General features: G+C 36.4%; 1 protein-coding gene across 5 annotated transcripts in view; it reads right to left on the reverse strand.

Moving 5' to 3' along the window:
• Positions 1-676: 676 nt before the first annotated feature.
• The window catches only part of LOC131694103 (regulator of G-protein signaling 17), a 114,770-nt gene continuing 89,482 nt past the window's right edge, over positions 677-25,964 (reverse strand). For all 5 annotated transcript variants that reach the window (XM_058982497.1, XM_058982498.1, XM_058982496.1 and 2 more), the window contains 4 exons: positions 20,957-21,037; positions 20,523-20,751; positions 20,126-20,247; positions 677-3,818 (listed from right to left, as the gene is read on the reverse strand). In XM_058982497.1, the coding sequence (XP_058838480.1) occupies positions 3,728-3,818; positions 20,126-20,247; positions 20,523-20,751; positions 20,957-21,037 (523 nt within the window). In that variant the 3' untranslated portion in view covers positions 677-3,727. The remainder of the gene's footprint in view (positions 3,819-20,125; positions 20,248-20,522; positions 20,752-20,956; positions 21,038-25,964) is intronic.

Here is a 25,964-nt window from a genome sequence, read left to right on the forward strand (position 1 = left end):
AGAAAAAAGTATAAGATATGCATATCGTTCCCTAATTATCTCGAACAGCTAAAAATCACTTTAAAGCTTTCAAGTTGCAACTTAAATTCTTACAACCAAAAACAAAATTAAACAACACGAAGATTTAGTTATTCAAATTCAATTTTTTCAATTTAATTCGACTTCTCATCAAATCATTTGATCGTTGTAATCATTGGATAGTTGAATTGAATTATTAGAAGGAGCCATTTATTTTTCTACAATTCGAATTCCCCGATTAGATATCGATCGGCTTGTATCTACTTTAAATTCCTGCTGAAACGACGTAAAATAAATCGATATGATACTCCCGTCACATTTCTAATGCTACGAGTTTTAAAAACAAATCATTCGCCTACGCCGTCCATCAGGATTCGAAACATTCCGCCGGCATGAAAGTCTACACTAGAAGCAACGTTTCCGCCCACGCTACCCATCAGCACATCTCACAGGTCGGGAGCGGATTAAATTGCAATCAAGAGAACGTTTCGAATAAATTTTACGAAACTTTGTACCCACTCGTTCATTCATCTACCTTCTGACTCACACATTCTGGTATTCTACATTGAAGTGTACAATGGAATGTAGCAAAATCATATCAATTAGCTAATGCTAATGCTTTGGGTGATTTCGAAGATTATTGTACAAAACTGAAATGTTTAAAGTTACGACGTTTTATATTTTACTTCCCAAGTATGATAAGAGTGTGTCTGTGTGTGTGTAGTTTTTGGGCTTCCGCTATGTTTGGTCGACATTCTCGAATGGTTGCCATTTGCAATGTTTCGTTTAAAAACTAAACTTAAAAACGAGTGATTGGTTTCTCTTTCGCTACAACTCATTGTAGCACTCCTTCTAAACAACTAAAATTGGTACATCACTAATATGCATACTCGCATGTTTCTTTTGGTATGTTAAACATTTGTTTTATTTTCTTTTGTGGGGATTTATTTCAATTGTTTTAAATTTCATTTCATTCGTTAAAACCTACTTGTTTCACTTTACTTTTTACCGCTTCAGTTTGGTGCATATTCATATGATTTAATTTACTTTTTTGGTTTTATAATATTTTTTTTCCTTTTTATATGAAATCGAAGTATAAACAACAAGTTTTGTTTTGCGATATCTCATGTTTTACCTGCTAATCTCAGTTAATTGTTAAAGTAGTTATCTGTTCATCCTGGAATAAATACTATATGAAAGATTGCAAGTAAGAAAATTAGTTTCCATTTCCCGTTGTTTTACCTTTACTTGTCCGAATAAATCAACAATAAACTACAAGTATGTTATAGAAAACTTACTCATTTAGGTACAGATGGAGAAAGGAACGACTAAACAATGCAAAAACTATCAGTAAACCGTCGAAAACTCGAAACACAACCCGGCAATATGAAGATTACGGTGTAACTGAAACGTTCTAACAGTTCTTTTATTTAATTCCATCGTCTAAAGGTTGTTGGTATGCTGTTTGCTCTCCTACGAATTTCGGTTTCGCCGTTTGATTTTGCATCGTTTAAACGCATTTTTTTGTAAAACTTTAATTCGTATAAAAGTTTTGTTTGAATGTGGGCGAGTTTTTTTCTCATTTCTTATTTTGTTTATCTTATAAAAGTTTGCTTCTTTTAATTACATTTTATTGAACTGAAAGCGATTAAATTATTTAAATAATTGATAACAGAATGTTTTTACACACAAATTTGTATATGTTGGACTATTCTTGTTTTTCCTTAGTTTAAACTTTTTTTTTTTGTTTTATTGCGTGTCGAAGGTGCAGTGCTCGGCGGACAGCTTTCCGCAAGGATGGGATACGCACAAAGGCAAGATTGATGACTTTTTTTCTGTTGTTTCTTGAAAATGCTTGAACAAAGCTAGCAGCAGGATTTAGGGTAAAGTTATTTTGCTTGACAAACTACAATCACCGCACGGTAATTGAACACAAACGGAGGGAAAGTTGCCCGGAGAGCTCTGTGCACAGGAAATGCTTACACATTAGATGGATTCTCTTTCATAAATTTGATACTCCGTCTAGTCTAATCTATAGTAGTACAGTAGTTGGGCCAGACAGTGGATTTTTTGTTCTATTTACGTTGTTTTTGCTAGCAGGGAACAACGATGATAACATTCTACGTACAGATGAATGTTTGTTTATTAACAAGGTGTGAAAGTATGAACCGTGACTGAACAGCTATTGATCGATAGAAAAATATATGAATAGTAGGATTGTGAGGGTATCTGAAGGATTTGTGCTTTCTTAGACCTCATTGCAGAAAGTTGTCTGCTTATCATTTGTCCTAAGTAATAAACGCCTTCGCTCTCGCTTTGACTAGAATAACTCTTCATTTGTTTTGTTATGTTTTTCTAACAGTAGGTCGCAAAAATCTATGCTTCTCATTCTATAGTTTCATAAAATCTCAAATAGGCCATCGTAAAAATGTAACAGAGAAAAATCTAAGTAAAAAATTGAGCTAATCAATAGACACTACAAGAAACGAGCGGAAAACGAACAATAAATAAATAACAGTCATATCTCAAAAGGTAGTACTTTTAACGATTGTTACTTGAGTGTAGCTTAAACAGTGGTCATTTTAGGCTTACGCGTGAGAAATATCGGTAATACTTAAATGTTTCGAAAGAACACAGAACACGTTAAAGCAATTGAATAGTCGCTCGGGTTGTCTCGATAGGGACTAGAATCGGGTACACACAAATTGTATCCATCACTTCATTCATTTGATTAGGTCTTACATTAAACTTTGTGCTTCGCGTTCCACATGCCGACAGTGTAAAAATATTGTAACACTTTTTCGATAAACTTCTAGCTTTGGTTGGTTTTCTCTGTTCTAAATGTGAAAAATAATGCTCTTGGGTTTGTAGGTGTTGTTACTCTTAGTGAGACTAAATCTCTGTGGGTGCATGACTGAGAATGTTATTTTGATGTGTGCTTCTTCATTTCTTGTGATTTGCCATTCAATAGACTAAAGTTTGAATTCAAACCGTATAATATAGCTATAGTGTTTGAATAGAAGAACAATCAATCAGGATGAGGATATGGGGACAGATATAGAGTTAGTAGAGGGAGCGAGAGAGAACTAAATTCCCTTACATCTGCTTCATTGTCGTCGGTCTTGTTCTTTACGTTGAACTAAAATCGGTTTCTTCGTTTTTGTATATATATTTTTTTGTTATCCTTTTATTTGGCTATTGATTACATCGTTTTAGAGCATGTTTTCTGGGGTTATTTCATTTCTGTTATTTGTTGTTCTTCTTTCTTTAATAACGACCATCTATAATTTTACAGTAACGCTAAAAATTATCAGTGAATTACGTGTATCATATCTGAATAATTTGCTTTTCCCTATCCTCCAGGAGGGAACACTTTTTCGATCCATTTCGTCATGTTGTATAATGTTTATATAAAATTTTACTTTATTTGCCTTTTTTTGTTGTTCATTCTAATGGGATTTCTTTCAGCTGCGTCAATTATTTAATAACTAACTCTAGTACTTTGCGCCATCTGGTTTCACACTGCTCCATTCGCATTCGCTCCGTTTTCTTATTGTTTGAACCTTCGATTAATGCTTTTAAATATGTATATTTTCCGTTTGATTCCTTCCATTCCTATAGCTTTCCCCCCATCCGTTAACCATTGATAATATATATAAAATTTAATTTAGTATTACAAGCTACCGATTTGCGCAGTCCCGCTCGCATCCTAATTACTAGGACTCTCCGCCGTAGAACCAGACGCCGATACACCCTCCGGTATTTGTGCCAGAGTTTTGAATTGTGATGAGTTTATAAATCTGAGAAAGACAAAAAATATGAGATTTTAAGACATGCTTTCTTACATAATGCAATACACGCGAAAGATTATTGAAAAGTAGAGATATTTCAAATTAACTCAGCTCGATGAACCCTTCAGCTGTAAAGACAGAACACTTGTGATACATATTAGCAAAATCCAATGCATTTTTATCCTTCAAAATAAAAATTAGGAGCGTATGGTGTATAACGTGTATAACGTCGGTGTCGCATGGAACAACTAGTTCTGCGTACAAAAAAATCGTTTACCAAAGTGGATGTACGTTGAACGAACTTTCTACGCAGAAGTGCATAGTTCCAAAAAATGTAATTTAATTGCATTTTTATTTCGAATTCAATAAACATTGGATGTACATCTGACTCCATGTTCGGCGTATTAAATACATACCAAATGTGCAAGCTTGAATCCACTCTTTACTCATAGATGGCGTTAGGAGGTGAATTATACAATCATGGGCGCCATGATTTGTACCCATGAGGTTATCATCTGTTAGCATTAATCCAAGTACATCATCGGCAATTTTATACAACAACGTACACTTCTCTATCTGTAATCAGTTCTAGTCTTTTACCAGTTAAAGAAAAAATGCGGTAGATTTCGCTTGCCTATTCGTATTTTGAGTTGGAAGAAATCGGCATCCGAATAGCGCCGAAGAGTATTTTTGTGACAATGGTATATCGGATTGAAACATGCCAATTTTGATCATAACTAATCACATTTTTTTCGTTTTCCATCTCCCTTCGACTCCATTATTTCTAACGACTAGCTCACGTTATTTTGATGTATGTATATGGGTCATTCCACGCGAAGTGATCAAGGCACGTGTAATCGACCTTCACGGATTTGAACCAAATTTGGAGGAATTGTTCATCTAGGGTCAATATATAAAAATCCAAATTTTTGTGTCAATTGAGCCACCCATGGGAGGTCATGGGAGCACCCCCCGTTTTGGCAAATTGCCAAAACACTTGATTTTCTTTTGATCATATTTCCGGTTCTATTTACTCTAGAATTAAACTGCAAGATGGCTTTTGAAGAAAATTGTTCAAGGAGTCTATAAAAAATTAATTTTTGGCGGCAGTGTTGCCAACTATGCGATTTTTTTAAATTAAATATTAAAAGGTTATTTTTCTCTCAATACATATATTTCAATTTCGAAAATTCTAATGCCATCGTGTTCCTCTGACATTTTTACATAAAAATCACTTATAATCTCAATATAATTTGAGCTGATCCTGAGATACACCGTTTTGAAGAGAAAAAATCGCAATTTTCCATATAAAATCGCAAGCGCACAACACTAAAAAACCAACTTGAGCATTCAGAGTTCAAACATAGTTTTTCGTGAAGTAGACGAGAAATGATGAAAAACTACGTTTTTGGTTTGCTTCTAGCAGATCAGGGTCGATTTTTATGACCGTTTGAAGATTTTCTCAATTCTGGCCAATAAAAATGAATTTTTATATGAGAAAATGCGAGTTTTTCCCTTCAAAACGGTATATCTTCGGATGCGCTCATATTATATTGTGATTATAAGTGTTTTGTATGTCAAAAATGTCTGAGGAACGCGATTGCATTAGAATTTTCAGATTTAAAATATATGTATTGAGAGAAAAATAACCTTTTAATATTTAACTGAAAAAATCGCATAGTTGGCAGCACTGCCGCCAAAAATTAATGTTTTCTAGACACCTTGAACAGTTTTCTTCAAAATCCATCTTGCAGTTTGATTCTAGAGTAAATATAACCGGAGATATGATTAAAAGAAAATCAAGGGTTTTGGCAATTGGCCAAAACGGGGGGTGCTCCCATGACCCGAGGGGTGGTTCAATTGACACAAAAATTTGGTTTTTATATATTGGCCCTAGATGAAAAATTCCTCCAAATTTGGTTCTAATCCGTGAAGGTCGATTTCAAGTTTTCAAAGTTTTTTGATCACTTCGCGTGGAATGACCCATATGATGTTTTTATGTGTAAAACTATCTTAAAACAAAATGGCATAATCATTTTTAAAAACAAAAATACACGATTTGTGAGAAAAATGCAGTTTAAGTTTTAAACTGAAAATATAGCATATTTGGCAACACTGTAACCAAAAATTACTATTTTTTCTAGATTACCTGACTCATTTCCTTCAAAATACATCTCACCGATTGTTTATAGACCAAATGAAGCCAAAGATATGAATAAAAGTCAAAAATTGAGGATTTTTTTCCTATGGCAAATTTTCAATGCACGATTATGATACGCCATACAAATTTTGTCATTAATATACTCCTAGTACACGTGTGAGTGCGACTTTTGTTTATATTTATAGTAAAAACTCGCAACATAGTCAACCGATCTTCGTAATATTTGAAATATTAATACAGAATAGACAGAAGCATCAATTGTCTTCTTTGAATTGTTTATGCCATTTATAAGTTTCAAGGTATTCAATCTCAAACTTTAAAAATCAATTTTCTTGAAATGTCATAAGATAGCACAACAGCGACAATATGGCATAACGTGCGGGGAAAGGGTTAATAGGGATTCCACGAGAAACCAGCCGACCGCAAAATATGACCATCGTAGATTCGATTGAAACTTTGCAGTTTTGATACAAGAGCAAATTTTTAAAAGGGCGTAAACGTTTCTACGCGGATTATTTCAAAATTTGTTTCAATTAATTTCAAATTAATTTTTTATCTCAGAACGAGTTCCAGGAAATGAATACTTCTGTACGAAAAAATATAAACTGGAAACTAAAATTTATGTTAAAAATTTAAAAATGCAAAAAGACCCCTTTTTTAATTTATTTTATTTTGTCAACAAAAACCTAAAGAGAAAATAAATATTTTGAATATGATTGCGTGATGGAGAACTTATCGGTAAAAGAGTTTTTCTAACAACTTTATGCATGTTTTCAAATTTCATACTATCTGACATAAAAAACTGTATTTAACAACTGTTTAGTAATTTAATGTAATCATCCGTCAGCAGTATTTAAGTTTAATTTAATTTATGATGTGGATCCCTTAACAGGAAATCTATTTCCACTGGGATTCCACCTTAGTTAATTATCTTTACTTAATTAAACATCAGATAGATATAAATGTCTGTCTCAGCTCAGTTTGTTTTATTTGTTTTGTTTGTTTTTGTTGACATTGTTCGTGGGCTGAGACAAGTGCGTCCACTACCAGGGGGCTCTTGTATGAGTTCTTTGGTGTGGGGAAGTGTGGTGGGTAATTAAAAAAAAAGAAAAAAACAAAAATCTTCCAAAATGAGATAGTTTCCGAAATATTTAGAATTTTGCTCCAACAAAAACAATTAATTCGTGTGATTATGTCCTTTTGAAAAGTTATTCGCGTCACCCCATCATAAAATGTCAACAATCTATCAACAATCTGTGTTCTATGTTTATCGTTTTAAAGACGCAAAAACTTTTTTAGTGTATTTTGATCATGGAGAAGCTTTCAATAAAAGAGTTTTTCTAACAGCTAAGCTTTCCTAACTTTTGACATATTTTTATAATTCATATAATTCAAAATAATTTTCTGATTTGCAGTAGTACTCGAGATATTTTAAATTTTGTTTAAACAACACAATTATTTTGTTTTATTGCGACCTTTTCATAAATTATTCGCGATTCTCCATCAACAACAATATGTTTTTCAAAAGGCCAATAAATTTTTCTCTAACTTTCCCTTTGACATGAAGGCCGTATTGTTAACCAGTTGAAAGCTATACAAAAACATCAAAATATTATTGAACCATGACGATTACGAATCACATTTTAGTAGTTTTCATGTAACTTTCAAATGGTTTACAATATCGCCCTTATGTCAAGGAGAAAGTTATAGGAAATGTTATGAGCCTTTTGAAAAACCTGTTGATGGAGAAACACGAATAATTTATGAAAAGGTCGTAATAGAACAAAAATTGTGTTGTTAAGACAAAATTTAATATATCTCGAGAACTATAAATGAAAAGAAAATTTTTGTTACGAGCATTTTGATGATGAAAATGGCGTTGAGAATCATATTCAAAAATAAAATTGTATTTTTGACTGCAAATAGTATGAATCATAAAAATATGTCAAAAGTTCTTCTACATGATCCAAATACATTGAAAAAGTTTCTTTTACGTTTTTAAAACGATAAACATTAGATTGTTGACATTTTATGATGGGGTAACGCGAAAATCTTTTCAAAAGGGCATAATTACACGAATTAATTGTTTTTGTTGGAGTAAAATCCCAAATATCTCGAAAGCTACCGCATTTTGAAAGATTGTTAATGCATTTTGATTTAGAATATTTAGAATTATATACTGTAATGAAATTACAATTTTGTATGTCAATTAGTATGAAATTTAAAAACATGTGTAAAGTTATTGTTAGAAAAAAAATTTTACCGATAAGTTCTCCATCATGCAATCACATTCAAAATGTTTCTTTTCTCTTTGGGTTTTTGTTGACAATTTTAAAAAATGAGTTTTTTGCTATTTACACATAAATTTTTGTTTTTGTGAAAAATGACACATTTTGTTCACTGTATATGTTTTTGTGAAGAAGTATTCATTCACTGTAACTCGTTCTCAGATAGTTTTGCTGTAGAACAACCGAACAAAAAAATTGAAATTATTGCAAGTAGAAACGTCTAAGCCCATTCAAAAAATTACATTTGAGTCAAAATAATCTTATTGACTATTGAAAATATTTAGTCTTCCATGCCGGTGAAACCTGCAAGGTTTCATCAGAATATAAAATGGTCGGTCACGATTTTGGAGATTTTCGGCCGGATCTTCGTGGAATTCCTCACGTCATACAAATGTTGTCATCAATACACACCTATAAAACGTGTGAGTGCGACTTTTGTTTACATTTTCAGCAAAATCTCTCAATATAGTCAACTCATCATCGAAATATTCGAGGGATCAATACAGAATAGATAGAAGCATTAATTGATTTCTATGAATTTTTTCAACCGTTTATAAGATCCAAGATATTTAATCTCAAACTTTAAAGATCCTTTTTCTCGAAATGTGCTAAATGGCGTTTGTCATAAGATAACACAACTGTGACGATATATGAACAAGCAAACAACTCGCTTCCAACTATATTGGATTCGGGCAATTTATAACATGTTGAACCAGAGGCAGGCACAAAAGATAACCTGAATAGTGGTTGCAGTGGCAAAGTTTCTCATAACAAGAAAAAAACAAGCGACTTCCGTAAGCCTTAACTCCATTTTTACCTTCAGAAAATATTCCACTAGAGGAATTTAATGACAATGTGGCCGATCATAAAATATGACCACCGCCAAACTTTGCGGATGGCTTCGGTTTAGGAATCCCCATGCCTAGCACAATTAGAACATTTTGACACTAGAGCAATTTGTCAAAAGAGCGTAAAAGTTTTTTGCATGCTGCATTTTCCAAACATATTTTTCAAATGCCGCTTATACAGCAAAACTATCCGAGAAAGAGTTAAAGGAATTATACACTGAAAAAACAATGACATATTTCACAAAATAAAAATTTTATGCTTAAAATTTGATTACAAATGGAACATTTTTAATGTCATTTTATTATGGAGAAACTATCAGTAAAAAGTTTTTCTAACGAAAACTTTGAACATGTTTTAAATGGCATACAAATTTCCAGACAAAACTATAATTTAATCATGAAATATGATTTTAAATATCATTTCAAAAATCTTCCAAACCATGATGGTTTTTGAGATATTTGGAATTTTGTTAAAATAATACTGAATTCATGAAATTGTGCACTTTTTATTATGGTTTCATCATCATCCTGAGTAACAATTGATGTTTTATAGCACGCTACAAGTGCGATCTATGTTTTATGAGTGACTATAAAACCGCCTTAAAACCTAAATGGTCGCTAGGGAAGTCTTCTCCACAATCTAATTTTTTTGTGTATTTGGATCATGGAGTAGCTAACAATAAGAATATTTCACCACCAACTTTTAAGATCTATGCTATATTTCACCTTAAGGAGGAAAAGCCGGCACTAATCTATTCCGACAATAAGTTAGTGTCGGTTTCTGATGAGGCCGAAACGCAACTGAGTATGAACTTTTAAAATATTTTTATAAATCATACTATTTGTAGTGAAAAATAGCATTTTCTTATTGAATATGATTTTAAATCATAATGGTCAGATATAAAAACCTGTTTTAATCCACCTAGCGGTGCAATTATGCCTTACTCAATCATGAACACGAGAAAATTTGCGTTGTTTATATTCATTAAAAGCTTTAAAATGCATATATTACATTTTATTATTATACATGATATAACAAATATACAAGAATTATCGAGTTCTAAAATTTGGTAAAAGAAAAAAAACAGCCACGGTAATATTGAACTGAAAAAGGTGCAAAATCGGCAAAGTCCCAAAAAAAATTAAAAATTGATTTTTATGAAAAAAAAATCGAGACAACATAAAATCTCGACGTTTCATGCATTTTAAAGATGTTTGGCATCAAAAATACGAATTCGATTTCTAAAATTGAAAAGAAATTTGAGTTCCGGCTTATATGGGAATTTCATATGTGACCGGACGGTTCAGTCTATATTTCTGGAACCATATAAGCGATCCGTGCAAAATTTTATAGACATCTGTGGGGATAATATAACTATCATTTGTGACTTTGGGAGTTTTTGAAAATCGGCCCATCCATTTCCGAGAAACTGATATGAGTTTGCTAGTTTTGAAAGACGGGCACTTCCGCAACCGTCTATGTTGGTCAATGTAGTCAACGAAAGTTTGTTTGGCCGTCGGTGACCTAGAACAGCAAATTTAAGTTCTTTGAGAGACATTTTAGAGAAATTTTTATTTTTTTTTGCTTTCATCGGAGTCTCGGTTTGAATCACAATTTACCATGTGATCGCACGCCACAACCCGTAACTCCGGAACCGGAAGTCGGTTCGGGATAAAATTTAATATCCATTCACGGGGACGTAACATCTTTCATTTGAGGCTAAGTTTGGGTGATTCGGTCTAGCCATCTCCGAGAAACCGATGTGACTGTTATTCTGAATTAGGATACTTCCGCCGGGGCTTCCGGAACCGATGATGGTGGCCAATGTGACCAAAAAGACTTTGAACGGCTGTTAGTGACCTAGTACTACAAATCGAAGCAGTTGTGGTCACATTTTGGAAAAAATTTCACTATTATACATTCATTGCAGAATTTATTAAAATCAACATTTTCTACGTGATCGTACTCATCACCCTCTGATTCCGGAACCGGAAGTCGTATCCATTAGAAATTCAGTAGCAGCCTATGGGAACGTTGCACCTTTCATTTGGGTTTAAGTTTGTGAAAATCGGTTCAGTCATCTCTGAGAAAAGTGAGTGAGATTGTGGTCGCGTACACACTCACAGACACACATACATACACACAGTCATTTGCCGAACTCGACGAGCTAAATCGAATGGTAAAATGTCGGTTTTCAGAGCAATGGCAATACCTTTCTATCGAGAAAGGCAAAAAGGTAAAAAATGTAGTAGTTTTCGAGATATTTTAAATTTTGCTGCAACGACGTTGTAAATTATTTACGTTTCTGCATCAAGAACAATAGGTTTTTCGAAATGCATATATAATTGCCTGTAACTTTTTTCTGAAATCTAGGAGATATTGGAAACTACGTGAAAACAATAAAAATGATTCAACTATATGGATTAATCATCAGACCCTATAGTTGAAAGAAATATTCATTGTTTATTGTAGGTTTTAAATAGTATCCAATGCCACCTGGATGTCAAATGGAAAATAATTTAAACAAACTAATTATAATTTCTGTTGAAGCAAAATTTAAAAAAATTCGAAAGCTACTGCATTGTAGATTTTTTTGTTATGACTATTTTCATTTAAAATGATATTTAAAATCATATTCAATAAAAAAGTTTGACTATAAATGGTATGAATTGTTATATATTTACAAAACTTGTTGTAAGGAAAGCTTGCTTTTTATAGCTTCTACATAATCCGAATACTCTAGAAAAAAATCTTATTCGTGATTAAAACGACAAACATTTGATTGTTGATAGTTCATGATGAAGATTCGCAAAAAGCGTATAAAAAATGTATAATTTCACAGATTAATTGTCGAAACAAAATTCCAATTATCCCGAAAACCATCAAATTTCAAAAGAAGATCTTCGTTAAAAGCATTTAGATCTGATATGACATTTAAAATCATTTTTTGTAATGAAATTATGGTTTTGCCAGTCAATTTGTAGGAGATTTAACAATATTTTTTTTTCAATTTGTTTATTTGATAAGGCACGTATGCGTTAGCTTAAAGGTGCCATTTTTTCATTGTTTTACATTTTGAATTTCTTAAAACTAGGGGGTTACACATTTCAATATTATTTTGTTTTATATGATGAAACTAAAAATAAATTTACAGCTAACTTATACATATAAAAGAGGGTATAATATAATATTCGTAAAATTTGGGGGACGGGTCATTTTGTGTGTTCTTTTTATAGTAATTCACTTTATGATTTTTAGAAGAGAGATTGTAGGAGAAATTAATTATTAACTAAGCGGAACATTTTACAAGCTTATTAATTAGAAATAACTAGAGAGAGAGTGGTTCAAGATTAGGGGGAATTAATTAGGATTGTTTTAAAGTAGTGGTACTGTTGTGCATTTCTTAACGAGATTAACTATTGATCAACTAAAACTAGAAGATAGGGGGGCACATAAGTTGTGGGAAGATATTCAAGGGGAGAAGGGGGTGAAGTCATACATCTGTGTATCAGAGACATGGGAGAGAGGGTGGACAAGGCTGAACGGGGGGGGGATATAAACTTTCAGTTTCCGGCATCAGGAATCAACGGCCAGGATTACAGATTCGAACGGATGTATCAAGTATTGGGACGCCGGGCGGTTTTCCTCGAGTCGGCAGGGCTTCCTCCAGACGATTTCGTAGTACGGCTCAGATACGGATCGGGAATACACTGCGCTGCGCGTGTGATGTTGTACTGTAGTACTCGTGTTGTTGGTTCATTCGCCAGATGTTTTGTCTCGTCTTGGAGTCGTATCAAACCATCGTTGGGGACGATAGGCGGAAGAGGGCACTTCTGGGAATGATAAGAGAAAAGATAGGGGCATTTAAATTCGGATATTGATGGTTTTGAGGAACGTGTATATAAGGGACATGTAGAGAATATCGCGGCTTGCTAGTACATCTCGAACCGGGACATTGGGTGATCTTCCTCGGGCCCGAAGGGAATCGAATAGTTGAGATCTGGCAGAACAGTACTCGGCGCATGCCCAGACAACATGTTCGATTTCGTGATAACCGTTGCCACAAGCGCAGATACCGCTATCCACGAGCCCAATACGCCGGAGATGTGCATCCAGCGTGTAGTGATTGGACATGAGCCGAGACATCACGCGAATGAAATCCCGACCCACATCCATCCCCCTGAACCAAGGTTTCGTCGATACCTTAGGGATTATCGAATGTAGCCACCTTCCCAGTTCACCATTGCTCCATGAAGTTTGCCAACTTTCGAGGGTTCTCTGATGAGTAATACTGAAAAATTCGCTGAAGCTAATTGGTCTTTCATATATGTCACCGTGTAAAGCGCCCGCCTTAGCTAAAGAGTCCGCTTCTTCATTACCTGGAATGGAGCAATGCGAGGGAACCCAAACTAAGGTAATCTTGTACGATCTTACAGACAAAGCACGCAGGCGCTCCCAGATTTTCCCCAGAAAATATGGAATGTGCTTTCTAGGTTTCATTGAACGGAGAGCCTCGATTGAGCTGAGGCTATCCGAGACAATAAAGTAATGATCGGTGGGCAAAGTATCAATGATCCCAAGGGTATACTGAATAGCAGCAAGTTCTGCGACGTAAACTGAAGCAGGATCATTGAGTTTGAATGAGGCGGTGAGGTTTTGATTGAATATACCGAAGCCAGTGGAGCCGTCGAGGCTTGACCCGTCGGTGTAAAACATCTTGTTGCAGTCGACTTCTCGAAATTTACTGAAAGATGCTTGGGATCACTTGCGGACGTATGTGATCCGGGATTCCACGAATCTCGTCTTTCATGGATGTGTCGAAGAATACAGTTGAATCAGAAGCATGAAAGAGATTGACACGGTTGGGATAGTATGAAGGATTGATATTTTGTGCCATGTAATCGAAGTACAAGGACATAAATCGGGTTTGAGAATTGAGCTCGACAAGCCTTTCGAAATTTGCAATTACTAACGGGTTCAAGATATCGCATCGGATGAGCAATCGATATGAGAGTTCCCAAAATCGATTTTTCAGCGGAAGGACGCCCGCCAGCACTTCTAAACTCATCGTATGTGTCGAGTGCATGTAACCCAAAGCAATACGCAAACAACAATATTGGATTCGCTCTAGTTTGAAGAAATGTATGTTCGCAGCGGAGCGGAAACAGAAACTCCCGTACTCCATCACCGACAATATTGTTGTTTGGTAAAGCCTGATCAGGTCTCCTGGGTGGGCACCCCACCATGTTCCGGTTATTGTACGGAGAAAGTTGATCCTTTGCTGGCACTTCTGTTTCAGATACCTAATGTGACATCCCCAGGTTCCTTTAGAGTCGAACCAGACCCCGAGATATTTGAAAGTTGAAACCTGAGCAATAGTTTGACCCAATAATTGAAGCTGTAGTTGCGCTGGTTCACGCTTCCTTGAAAATACGACTAGCTCAGTTTTCTCCGTGAAGAACTCGATACCTAGCTGAAGGGCCCAAGCAGACAAATTGTCCAAGGTATCTTGCAATGGTCCTTGCAGATCGACGGCTTTGGGACCTGTAATAGAGACCACACCGTCATCTGCAAGCTGCCTTAGCGTGCAGGAATTGACAAGACATTCGTCAATGTCATTCACGTAAAAGTTATAGAGAAGGGGGCTTAGACATGAGCCCTGGGGAAGACCCATGTAGCTAATTCGTGATGTCGATAAATCACCATGCGAAAAATTCATGTTTTTCAGACAGCAAGTTTAGCAAAAAGTTGTTTAGAGTCGGTGAAAGACCATGCTGGTGCAGCTTCTCAGAAAGAATTTTGATAGAAACTGAATCAAAAGCCCCCTTTATATCTAGGAAAACTGATGCCATCTGCTCTTTGCTAGCATAAGCCATTTGAATTTCTGTTGAGAGCAACGCAAGACAATCGTTCGTCCCTTTGCCTTTGCGGAAACCAAATTGTGTATCTGACAGTAAGCCATTTGCTTCAACCCAATTATCGAGGGGAAACAAGATCATTTTCTCGAACAACTTTCGGATACAGGACAGCATCGCAATCGGTCGATACGAGTTGTGGTCGGAGGCTGGTTTTCCTGGTTTTTGAATGGCGATGACCTTAACTTGCCTCCAGTCATGAGGGACAATATTACCCTCAAGAAACTTATTAAATAAATTCAACAAGCGTCTCTTGGCAGAGTCTGGCAGTTTCTTTAACAAGTTAAATTTGATTCTGTCTGGCCCTGGGGCTTTATTGTTACATGATAAGAGAGCAAGTGAGAACTCCACCATCGAAAACGGTGTTTCGTTCGCGTTATTGTGAGGGGACGCGGCGCGGTAGATCTTCTGTGCCGGAGCGGAATCCGGACAAACCTTCTTGGCAAAATCGAATATCCAACGGTTTGAATATTCCACGCTCTCATTAGTACTGTTTCGGTTTCGTAAGCGCCGGGCCGTACTCCACAGAGTGCTCATCGATGTTTCTCTCGTTAGTCCGTCGACGAACCGGCGCCAGTAGCTACGTTTTTTGACTTTTATCAAACTCTTCATGCGCGTTTCCGCCATCGCGTACTGTCGGTAGCTAGCTGGCAGCCCGTCGTCCCGGAAGGTCTTATACGCAGCGGCCTTCTCCGCGTAAACGTCTGAGCACTCTTTGTCCCACCATGTATTGGGAGGACGCCCGCGTGAGTTCGCGTCTGGTACGCGTTTAGTCTGAGCTTGAATCGCGGTATCGAGAATCAAGCCAGGCAGGAACCCGTACTCTTCCTCCGGAGGAAGCTCTTGAGTGCACTCGATTTTGTCGGATATCGCGGACGCGTAGCTCTTCCAATCAATATTTCGTGTGAGGTCATATGAAACATTGATTGTATTCGGTGGCTCTGAACCGTTAGCAATAGTAATTACGACTGGCAGATGGTCGCTGCCGTGGAGATCAGAGACTACCTTCCACATGCAATCTAACCGCAGCGATGTCGAGCAGAGGGACAGATCTAAGGCGCTCGGTCGCGCTGGAGGGGCAGGAATCCGTGTCATTTCACCCGTATTCAAAATAGTCATATTGAAGTTGTCGCAAAGCTCATGGAGTAGGGTAGATCGATTATCGTCATGAAGGCAACCCCATGCCGTGCCGTGGGAGTTGAAGTCACCTAAAACTAGCCTCGGTGCGGGGAGGAGTTCCGCAACATCGCAAAGCCGTCGGTGGCTAACTGAGGCTCTAGGGGGGATGTAGGTGGAAGCAATACAAAGGTCTTTGCCTTTAATTCTGGTTTGGCAAGCGACAACTTCAATGCCTGGTGTCGAGGGGAGGTCGATCCGATTGAAAGAATAGCACTTTTTGATCCCCAAAAGTACTCCTCCGTAAGAGTCTTCTCGATCCAAGCGAATAATATTAAAATCGTGAAAGTGTAGGGTTATTTCTGAAGTGAGCCATGTCTCGCATAGGGCAAATGCATCGCATTTCAAATTATTTAGTAAGATTTTAAACGAATCGATTTTCGGGATAATGCTTCTGCAATTCCACTGTAGAACAGTGATTAAATCCTTGACCTCGTTCGATGAATTAGCCATCGAAGGATACAATCGCTGAAAGAAGGGGCCATTTCGCAGTGAACTGCATCAAAAATGTTTTTACTGCGGGGAGAAAGCTTATCAAGATACTTTTAAGGGGGTCAGAAATGTTTAACGCTGTAAGAATACGGTCCACAATGTCAGAGAAATTTATTAAGCCAGCACTGTTTTCTTTCTCTGGCTGAGATATGGGAACACTTGGGGTTTTTGATGTTCCTGGAAGTGCTGGGAACTCCTTTTCTGAGCTCAGGTTACTGAGACCGGGAGCGACTTGCTTCGGTTTTGCACCAGTACTTCCTTGAGTAGTTATTTTAGGGGGACCATGAAGAGACACCTTCTGGCCTTTACGACGAAGCTTGGAAGAAGAAATGTTCTTCCTTTTTCTACTACTTCTAGGCACAGCAGAAGATGTTCCCTCCTGGGGTTCATCACAGTCGCCTTCGTCAGTAGACAAGTTGGTAAAGATGTTCGTAGAGACAGGTGGCGTAGCTATCTTAAGCATTTCTGCAAAAGATCGCTTAGAGCGTCCCTGAAGGGAACGATTTTCCTCGCGCTGCTTGTACGCGGGACATGAAGGGAGATCATGTGGGTTTCCCCCACAGTAGAGACACTTTTCGACATCTCTACCACAGGAATCATCCGCATGATTCCCACCGCATTTCCCACAGCGGACTTTATTGCTACAATGGGAGGCTGTGTGTCCCAATTGTTGCAATTAGTACAGTTTATGACCCGCGGCACAAAGAGGCGAACAGGTAGACGAACCTTGTCAAAGAGGAGGTAATTGGGCAGGGCAGAGCCGGCGAAGGTCACCCGATAAGAGTCTGAGTTGACGTATATTTTCTTACCGTCAGCTGCGACTGATGCTGAATGCAAACGTTTGCATTCCAGTATCTTCACTGGCTTAAGCATGGGGTCTTTGAAACAGCCAGTCCCATATTTTAGCAGGTCCTCGCAATTCAGACTCGAATCGGAAACGACCCCACTGACTTCAACCCTGCTAGCTGGAATATAAACCCTGTACTCCTTCGTAAAGGGCTCGTAGCCAGCAATATCGTTTGCCTGAGCAGAACTGTTAACCACCACCCGAAGCTTATCAGGGCGAATTTTCGATATTTCTGCCACGGCCGAATACCGATCCGTCAGAACTCGAGAAATCTGCAACAGATTCAAACACTTTTTTTCTTTGGTCCGAAAGAAGATCACAAATGGCCCGGTGGCCGAGCTCGGGTATACCTTGAGCCGGGGAGCCGATTTTATTTCGACGTCCATCTCACCTTGAGATGAACCGCCGTCAGGGGAAGTCATTTTTGCACGGGCCTATTGCCCAGTGCACGTTATTAAGACAGCCAAGAAGGGGAAACGAAAACTAATACTTAGCTTGTGTAGGTAACGGTATCCAGACGGCTTACTAAAAGAACACTGCTTCACTTCACTGACCGGCTAACGGTACTCAGAAACAGAAACACAAAAGAAGGGAAAAATAATGAAACCTCAACTAGGCGTAGAGTGTGCCAATAACCTTGAACGCGGATTAACACTATTTGTCGCTATAGAGTGTACGGACCGATGACAAAAGACTTCTATCTCGACTGAGTGCTCGATAACGAATGATTTAACAATATGTTTAAAGTTAGCGGTAGAAAACCTTTTTTACTGACCGTTTCTCCATAAAGCAATTATATTTCAAATGTTTAATTTATCTTCAGGTTTTTAAGATCAAAAGATAAAAAAGTGTTTTTTAGTAATTTTATTTTTTGACATGAATTTCAATTGCCCTGATTTATCAGAAAAATAAAAATTCATGTCGAAAAATAAAATTTCAAAAACACAATCCGAGTACATTTATGTAACTGCTTTTTTCAGTATATATTTTTTTCGTTCAGAAGTTTCCATTCCCCGCTACTCTTCCTCAAATTGTTTTGCTCTATAAAATGCGGTAATCGAACAATATTTTATGGAAATGCTACATGTAAAAACATCTACGCTTTTTTAAAAAAATGCTCTTGAGTCAAAATAGTGTCCTTGACTGTGGAAAATGTTTAGTCTTCCAAACCGGTAAAAAGTGTAATGTTTTATAAGAATCGGACACGATTTTACACATTTTTGGACGGATTTTCGTGGGATTTCTCATTTCACGAAAACTCGATCATAAAGAACAAAAATTAAAGTTAACGACCACGGTCATCATTGAGGTCAACGAAAAAGCGCTAAGCAGCGCTATGTTGTTAACCCAATCATGATGGCAAGAATAAATACAATGTTTTCTTTGCTCACGAGACAATGCACTTGCACACTAGATCGAGAGGCTGCTAGTTGTCGTTTACTTTTCTCGATTCTATGTCTCTAGAACTAGTACAAAGATAGCTGATTTTGGTCCACTCTAGGAGGTTGATAACAGTATATTATCTATCCTACTCTCATGTCGTAGAAGGCGCCAAAAACAGGGATCCCTATGTCAAGGTATTGCTCCAAGCCGAAGACTGAAAGGTGGGAGGGACGAAATGAGAAGAATGGGCCTTCTCTTGCTGCGTCAAGCAAATCTCTGATACAGTGGATGTTTTGTCTTTCTCACGTAGAGGTCAGTCACACTGAAAATGATTTTGAAAATTGAAAACCTAATCCTGGTCGAAGGACCCTAGGTCATATATCATTCGACTCAGTTTTTCGAGATCGTAAAATGTCTGTGTATGTGTCAAATAATGTCACGCAATTTTCTCGGGGATGGCTGAACCGATTTGCACAAACTTAGAATCAACCAAACAATGCGTTGCTCCCATGCGCTGCTATTGCTTTTTTCGTCAATCAATATTCCGGTTCAAGAGTTACAGGTTGAAGACTGCGGTTACATGGTAAATTACCATCTAAACTGGTAGCACAAATATATCAAAATAATGTAAAAATGAATAAAATTGACTTTTTGGGAATTGTCTGATTTTGCACTTTTGTCATATAAATCACTCGAAAATCGAGAACCTAATTCTCAATCTGACTCCCTACCAGCCTCTCCTCTTCCTCCTACGCAAACATACCAAATAAGCATGAAGACAACATTGAGCTAATGCTGATAAAGATAATTAAATGTTACTGAAATATATATTTCAAGTGTTTCAGCGCCGACACGTTGCTCATCAGGTTCGTTGCTGCCTAGCGCTTGCATATGAATGCCAAGTGTAATAACAATACATTAGACTCTTTCACAATTATATTGAACATAACCAGCCATACAATCATAGTTTGGCATGATTGCAACAAGAAGTGGATTGAAACAGGTTGTTTGTTTATTAACGCTTTAACCTATAAGGTCATTTGTCTAAAATTAAAACAGGTTTATTTCACGCAGCAACTTGTGGGATGCTGAAGATGGAGTTGAAATATATAGTGCTCTGACCTGTATCTGTTTTTCTCAGAGTCAATGAAACTGCACGAAAATCCTAAATTACATTAATAGATAATAGCTTCTAGCATACTCACCTCGGATACGAATCTCTATGCATTAGTGTATAAATTTGTAGTTGAGCTTCATCAAATGTGTGCGGTGTTGGTTCCACCATATTCCTATTAACTATTTCCCGTACTCGAGAATCTAACGACACCTATTGCCAGTTTCAAGGATCGTCCAGCGCGTTCCAATGAGAGATGAGCCAAGGAGAAGACAAAATAATTTAATTTAATCAACTTTTAATTAAGTGGTTCCCGCGCACAGGAGACGCGGAGGGTGTAATTTTCACACTTCGTAATTTACTCCCGGGCATCAAAGGACGACAGGGGAGTAAAATGTTTCTACTCGTGCTGTCTAATTTGCTTCGACGACCCTCCAGGTCGTACCTGGCACGTCTACCGTCACTCAAACGGGAGACTGAGTGCTTACCTCTTTCGGTGATAAAATCGATATATAATCTTCGTAGATAAACCTAGCTTTCTCCTCTATCGCCTCGGGGTTAGTTTCCTTCTTGAGCTCTTCGCAGGCCAGCCAGAAGAGGATGTTTTCCTCGCTATATTCGCAGCGGAGGAACTCCCGGAACGCTTTTCGCCCGCTGGGACTCCGCATCAGTTTGTCGAAGCTTTTGCCCCAGCTGCGAATTTCCTCTAGACTTGGCCTAAAAAAGGGTAATGAAATGGAACCGATTAGTGTGAAGCAGATCCAAGATGCGTCACAGTAATTTCAAGTTGTTGAACTTTAGATTGAATTGAGAAAAAAATCAAAAATATTTTATAACGACATATCGTGTCACTGCTAAATAATCGAGAGTAAAACGCAGCAGCTTATCTATGACGTATAGTACTGATGCTACTGATACTTACTGTTCACCGTCGAAAAGCGTATCGGAATTAGCTGGGTCTTTTTTCGTAGGCCCGTTGTCTTCTGCGTTTTTTATAGCCAAGCTGAAAAGAGACAAATTAAATAAGGGATTCGATTAAACTGTTTGCTGTAGGATAACAAGTGATATTGTTGAAAGTATTGAGTTGGATCATCACGTTTTATTATTAGGAGAACTATTGTTAGTAACAGAATTTGATTATAATAGGATTCATAGAGCTTACGCTAACAGTCTTTAGATGACAAAAGTGTTAAAGTGTGCATAATTCGATGATTTAGTAAGTGGAACTGCAACGTCATGTTGTATAGCAACGACCTACGGCCAAGAATTAGGCTTCGAACTTGTTGCAGAATATTGGTCCTCCTTGGAATATGGTAGATACATCCAAAGAGTACTTTATGATGTTGTTAAAGAAATAAGATTAACCATTTACCTATATGAATCTTTAATTAAGCTCTGTGTCGAATCTGCTTTTTGTCGAGACCCTTTTCTAAATTTCGGAAAGACAGGATAGTAAGTTTTCCACTGTTTATATCTTTTGTTATGCTTAATGGATTGATCAATGCTTGCACTTGTAATCATTTACCGAAAAAAAAAAAATGCTCAAATTGTATATCAAGTAGTATTCTAAGTAATACTAGCAATATGAAATTTATTAATGGATATACTTGCCATAAAGATATTTAAATAATCAGAAAGAACCAATTTTCACCACTATCGCAACTATACCTGCTATCACAACTGGGTCAGCTATCCTACAAACAGTTCTAACAACAAGCCAATGACATCTGCTGCTAAAACACAATAAAATGACCATCCGATAGCTGATGATTCTCGTAAATCATTACCGACAACGGAACAACGATTGGACCGACCTGGTACCTTCAAACCAACATTTAGAACTATCAGTAAAGAAACCAAACGCGAAGATGGATTTAGAACAGCGAATAAGAGCACAAGATAAGTAGAAAGCAGTACCGTAAAACGGGGTAAGTTTGGTCAAATGAGACTTTTTTCAGTAATATACGATAAGATGGTTCACTCTAGCAAAACCATCGAAATAAAAAACAAACCATATTCTAAACATATTCAGCAGCTATAAGTAACGATTATTTCGTTTTTTCATGAACTATTCATGAGCACAAATTCAAATTGAAAATGATACAACTGTCATGCATCATTTCAATCTGTTCAAACAATACCTAGTATGTTAATGAAATCAGTCAACTTTAACTAAACTGATAATTTCTTTAGAAACCGTAAATATTTTTGTTCAATAATTTATTTAAAAAAAATCCGAGATTTTTGTTGTTAACTAGTACATTTCGAATATTTTCCTGAATAAATTCGATAAACGCCAACTGTATCCTGCTAGGAAATTTTGTTCTAGTTTGAGACGTCGCAATATCCGACCGTGAAATTGCCTGCAGATATACAATTTACACAACATTTTAGGCGTTATCTCTCATTTCGATAGACATATATTGTTGATCAAAGTTACCTCAAAAGCAACGAATGAAAATTTACAACAAAGTAATTTTATTTTTACAGCCAAACAAAATAAAATACCCAACTATTTGAACATTTTCAATCTATGTGTACCGGTACTTGTTTTAAAAATGCAAACAGTTATATCTACTTAAAGTGAAGATAGTTATTCGAAAAACTGTGGAAAAGTGATCAATGTTTCCCCGTTTTACGGTACCAATGACGCACATGACAACGCAGCCAATATTTCACCGCCAAGAAAAGAGGTCTTAATTTGTAGCAGCTATATGTTCCATTCCGAGAATCCCGGGAATTTTAGCTTTCCCGGGATTGAGAAAACACAAAGATTGTTTCATTTATTCCATAAAACTTACGTTCTGCAAAAAAATCGGCAGGCAATATCTCGACCGGCAAACACTTTGAGTGAGTAGTAATTGAAAATTATACGTTTTCAACTGTTTCGCAGATCAATGTGCGATTTACCTTTGAACTCGGTAATATGAAGACATTTTTTTGTGATTTCTTAAGGTATAGTGTCCAAACCTTACGCAAATCTTTGCTAAAAAAGTTCATGCTTTCATGCCAAAATCGAAAAATTCGACGACTATTGCATGATATCTCCGCAACGGATCAACCAATTTATGGATTTTTAAATAGTTCTTTCTTATTTTAATAACTAGTTTTTCAATGAAAATGTTTGCAAATAGAGATTAGTTGGGGGGCTGAATTCTTTAAAACATCAATTAGTTTCAGTTTAAAAAATTCGGATTGTTCGTAAATATATCGTGCTTACGCAAGCGCCATTTGGTCCGTTCATCGAATGCATATTTCGTCCAATGTTCAATTATACTGGAATTGTAATATCAATTTTATTATATGAATTATACATACAATTTTGCATCCCGGGATATTTAAATTTGCATGAAAAGAAGTATAGAACGCTGTATCTGTTCAATTTCCTGCACATCCAAACTCTTTCGGTGTCGTTTGAACCAATGTTTTTGAAGACCAAGCTGTTTGGATACTCGCTCGAAAGTCGATGATAGACTTCATCCCTCGCTGTGTTGTTCGTCCATTATCCGTTTTATTTTGATTCAATCTTAATTCGGATTGATGCTGATCCAACTGTACCGGGAGCGGATTGGATATATCACGTTTTTCACTTGATCGCTCACTACCCCGGAGCAGCTGGATCATTTCATCCAAGGTAACTAAATTTGCTTTGCATTAAATTGATCCCATCACATCGAAATGTTCTGCAACTTATTCCAATTTTCGACAGTAACTCGAGTAACTGCGTTCAGGATATCGTCGCAATCGTAATCGTGATTACCAGAATTTAGGTTATCCAAGGTTGATCCAAGAAAAATTATTCAAAAAAAGTTGATTTTGTATAAACTGAGTGACGAGTTATCAAATGTTTCAATGCCGTGTAGTCCATCAAATAGACATCTTCTGACAACTGTTTTAGCACAGATATACATGCAATCAATCGGCTTTGAAAACTTTTAAATTCGTTCTTGTATTTTAAAGTCTTTCTTTTTTTTCTTATGTATTCCCGGGATCCCGGGAAATTTTATTTATTTGCCGAATCCCGGGAAGGTGAGAACCGTCGGGAAATGGAAGCTCTAATCTACTCGAACTAATTCAATTTACGAACCCCCGGTTTAGTTCGTAAATGGAGTTTCCGTGTATCATAACAGAAGAAAAATTCAAGATATAGATAAAAATAAAGGATTAAATAAAAAGGATTCTAAGTCGTTGAGTGTCAGTCCAGTGCATACATATACTAAACAACCTTACCAACAGTGCACTTTGGAATTTCAATAAAAAGCTATCCAATCTGATTGTCTTATTTATCCTGGAGTATACATTCATTTATTAATTGAAATATCATGCCGAATAGAATGCTTGAGTGAAGAGGAAATATAAATTCCTTCACCAACCAAAGCAATCATTTGTTATTATGTGGACGGTTTGAAGGCGGAATTTGGCATCTTCTACATTTTCTAGCATAAAGGAAAATCAAATCCTCATAAAAACCTATCCTGATCTGCTAGAGGCAACAACGCCATTTTTCATAAGTTTCTATGTCGGTGTTTTCATGCAGGTATTTTATTTTATATTGACAGGATTTGTCAACTATAAGATCCTCTCTAAGAGAGCAGTAACAAGATCCCATTTCCACAATTTACCAAAAGTCCCCTCCCAAAATGACATCATGTTAAAAAAGTCATCGGGCTCACTTCTTAAATGAAAGGTTAGGGTATCAGGACCACTTTCTTCTTCAGAGTGAATTTGTTAAAACGCTCCCTACTGGTGGCGAATTTTGATTTTTCCGATTTGGCCGATTTTGGGTAAAATTTCAAATTCATGCTTGTTGAAATGTTTCTGAACTGTCTTAGTTTTTTTTCAGCATTTTTTTATTTTTCTGGAGATCCAAATGGAGAAGTTTGGTAACTTAGTTTGTACAACTTGTAAATTATAAGAGGGACAGAGCCTTTAAAACTTAGTAAAAAGTGTAGTTTCTGGTGTTTTTCGTTAGTTTTTCTTCAAAACTGGGTATTTACAACATTTTAAAAGTATAGTAAACACTTCAAGTAGTTGAGCCAAATATAGGGGCGTATTTTTGCCGAAGAAAGTGTATAGCTACGGCTAGTGGGGTATGAGTTATTTAAGTTTTTGCTAGATAACCTTTTGACATTTTATGCTATTCATAAAAAATAACACTGTTCTACAAAATAAAACATATTTTGTATTTCGTAAAATATTTTGTATTTCGTAAAATAGGAGGAAAATTATGAAAAATGGCGTTTTCTTCTTGTTTCTCTTACATCAGAATCGGTTTTTATGAGCATTTGACGATTTTTTAAAATTATGTAATATATTAATAACCTCCTAGTGGGGTTGAAAATCATGAAAATTAAACAAATATGTCGAGTTAGTGGCAAGTTATGGCCTATATTTGTATACCGAATTGATTACCTTATTCAGATTTTTTATATAAAGTCTCATTCCCATGTTAGGCACCTTAGAGTGAAGAAAAATGCAGAAGGATGGGGTGAATGTTGAAAAACTGATCTTTACGTCTTAGATCACACAATTCCGAAATGAAAAAGTTTTACAACAGAATACAGCGCATCTTCTAGAACAATAATTTTGGTGAATAAGCCTTCTAGTCTAGTAATTATGGAGAGTTAACTTTTCTAAAAATAATTAGAGACGTGGTATCATTAGTAAAGTTATCATTATTTTTATAATTGATGGCACAAAAAATCATCTAATTCTCATTAAATCAGAAAACTCCGATTTAAATAATTTTCCTTCAATTTTCCAATATATGGTCTAAGCACATTTGAATTGTTTTATTTTTTAGAACATTATCATTTTTGATGAATTGCTAAAAATGTCGAAGGTTATACTACAAAAACTTATATAACTCATACCCCTTTTACCGTGGTTATACACTTTCTACAACAAAATTACGCCCCTTTATTCGGCTC

This window comes from Topomyia yanbarensis, chromosome 3, assembly GCF_030247195.1.
Source record: "Topomyia yanbarensis strain Yona2022 chromosome 3, ASM3024719v1, whole genome shotgun sequence".
Lineage (NCBI taxonomy): Eukaryota > Metazoa > Arthropoda > Insecta > Diptera > Culicidae > Topomyia > Topomyia yanbarensis.